The sequence below is a fragment of the Haplochromis burtoni genome, unplaced genomic scaffold, assembly GCF_018398535.1.
Source record: "Haplochromis burtoni strain Fernald_Lab_line unplaced genomic scaffold, NCSU_Asbu1 Contig_735, whole genome shotgun sequence".
NCBI classification, from domain to species: Eukaryota; Metazoa; Chordata; class Actinopteri; order Cichliformes; family Cichlidae; genus Haplochromis; species Haplochromis burtoni.
In genome coordinates this window covers 122,534-125,232 of record NW_024583096.1, presented here as the reverse complement: position 1 = coordinate 125,232, position 2,699 = coordinate 122,534, and the positions used below count along the sequence as shown (strand labels likewise).

At 36.6% G+C, this 2,699-nt stretch overlaps 1 protein-coding gene across 1 annotated transcript in view; it reads left to right on the top strand.

Moving 5' to 3' along the window:
- Positions 1–2,699, top strand: part of LOC102306615 (butyrophilin subfamily 3 member A2) — a 10,399-nt gene that overhangs the window by 1,300 nt on the left and 6,400 nt on the right. Inside the window, exon 2 of the mRNA XM_042215492.1 lies at positions 1,003–1,081. Coding sequence (XP_042071426.1) covers positions 1,003–1,081 — 79 coding nt within the window. The remainder of the gene's footprint in view (positions 1–1,002; positions 1,082–2,699) is intronic.

The following is a 2,699-nucleotide window of genomic DNA, read 5'->3' as shown; positions in this document are numbered from 1 at the left end:
ATGCTTTCAATTGTGTAATTTAAGTGATCTAGTAGCTCTGCTTTGGAAGTTCAGTTCATGCTAGAAATGTGTTTTGGAGTTTGTACGTGCTTTGTCTCTAGGGGCCACCGCATATATTTATATATAAACATATTTAAATAAAACCACTTTTTTTTTACGTTAGTAATTTCTTTTGTGCATAATTTTATATTATTGTTAATAATAAATTAATTAAAGCAACAAAACAACCCGAAGAACCGGTTCGGAGCCTCTTTTTAGTGAGCCGAACCGAAAGAGCCGGATCTCTAAAAAGAGCCGGAAATCCCATCACTAGCTTACACATTTCCTGAATGCTTCAAAAATCCAAGCTAAATAATCCCTTAGAAAAAGGAAAGATCTCCTAAACACATCACTGTGTCTTTTTCTTTTATTCTTATTTAAGTAGACTTTGCTGATCTCTTTAATACTACATCAATTACATTTTTTGTTTTTTTGTTTTTTACATAAGCCAAAAATGAGGACATGTATCTTTTGCTGGGTTTTTCTTTGCATCCTGTTGTATTCAGGTAATGTATATTTAACATACTTGTAACAACTTGTAAAAGTTTTCATCAAGATCTCATGGCATTACTAATACTACAGTATTGATGGTTTTTCATATGCTAAGACCTACATAAATCTTAAGCACTTGCTAACATGATTTCTTTGATAACTATGCTGTATAATTATGTGCTTACATTTCTACTCTAGGTAATGGGATTGGACTCCACACTGCAAATTGTGTCTATTTTAGAACAGCCTCTTATATAAGCATTATGTCTAAAAGATATGTAAAAAAGAAAAGAAAAGAAACTGACATGATATTGTTTTAAATCTGTTGGGTTTATATTACCATGCACCCACTTCGGATGCTACCAGTCAATACATTGGGTGTTATTATCAGAAATCATTTCCATAGATATGGGCCAGGAGGGACCTTCTCTACCTCCTAGTTTGTTCAGAAGGTTGTTCTCATCCATCCAGATGGAGGATCACTAACAGGAGCGTGGAAGACTCCAGAATCCACTCTGGCTGGAATCCGGTGGATATGCAGTGTGTACAGGTAAGACCATTTAAACGGACAGCATTTATAGAATGACTATTAAAAGTCAGCAAATGTCAGTAATGTTAATGTGGTTATCTTAGTAATACACAGAGTGCTAATATAACAGCTTTAAGATGCATTTGTAGATATTATTACGTGTTTTACCGTCTTTATGGTGCTAGCTTAAAGTTACGGTGTAAACGTTAGCTTATATTGTAGTAAAGCTGTTACTGTTTAAACGATGTTAGCACAGAAATATTAGCTTCTGTCATGACTGATGAAGTTACTAGTTAATAAAGTTTCCAGTAAAGTGTTTAATCGCAGCCAGATCGCAGAATCGCAGAATCAGGATTGAGTCAGGCTGCATCAGCTGAATCTGTTATTTGTAAATATCAGTATGTTTTATTCAGGTGTGGAGAAAATACATAAGAGTGCAGTGAAGCGACATACCAGATTAATCCCTGGCCAAAGGTATCGTACTTAAATCAGACTACTGATCCAGCCACATCAGCCTGTTGTGAGGTCTGTTTAAAGTAGATTAAAAATGAACTGCAGGTTCCTGAGAGGTGGACTGTGAGCACAGAAACACATGTTCATACATACAGCTGCAGCATATGGAACGCCAGGACTGACATAATGAATTAATTAAATACACATACATAATTAAATTAATATTTTTGACACATTTAATTAATTATTGGAACATTTAATTAATTGTTGCCACATTTACATAATTAATTAATGTGTATTTAATTAATAAATTTTGGCACACTTGACTCCTTCAGGTCTCACCATGAAATAATTTTATCTGTCAACCTCACCGATCAAACTCAGGGGGCGGGGTTAACACTGATCGAGTCAAAACCATTGCTTTGGCCTGGTGGGGCATCGTTTTTAGAAGGCATTTCTGCACACAAACAACCGGCATGTGGAAACTAACTGAACTGTACTTTGAAAAACCCTGTTTGTGTGTCACCAAATATAGTTTTAATATTTTTTAGCCGAGAATGTAGTGGTTTAATCTTCAGATATCTGGTCGGTTTGTCAAGATAGAGCCTCTTTAGAAAAGTGCGTCGATGATTTCCGAGATGTCTGCCCAGCTCAGTGTCGCAGCAAAGCATGGGATAGACCCGCTCGCAGACACAGACCTTCAAAGTAAAACAGGAAATTCACAAACACAAACTCAGAGAGACAGACAAAGCACCAGGGTAACGACACAGGAAATAAACCTAGAACTGGAAACCCTGACAATAAAACCTACATACTTATAAAGATAACCATGAAGAAATTAAACATCAGATCAGCTAATAATAATAAACACAATGCCAAACACAAAACGCTGGGTCAACGACCCAGCACCATGACAAAACCATTTGAGCTCCTCTTTAGTTTACACATGATCTGAACTGATCTGATGCCGTATGCAACCAAGGTAAGCCATCCCTGTGTTAGTAATGCCCAGTGTTTATCTGATAAACATAAAGGAATGTGCAGCAATGAACGTTAGAAACTGGTCCAACCGGAGTGTCTGTTTTGCAGTAACTGGTTGATACTTGTCTCAGTTTTTGTTTCCTGCTCGGCTCCAGTGACTCATTTCACTTTAACAGCGACACTTTGGATTAGTTTGGATCACTGT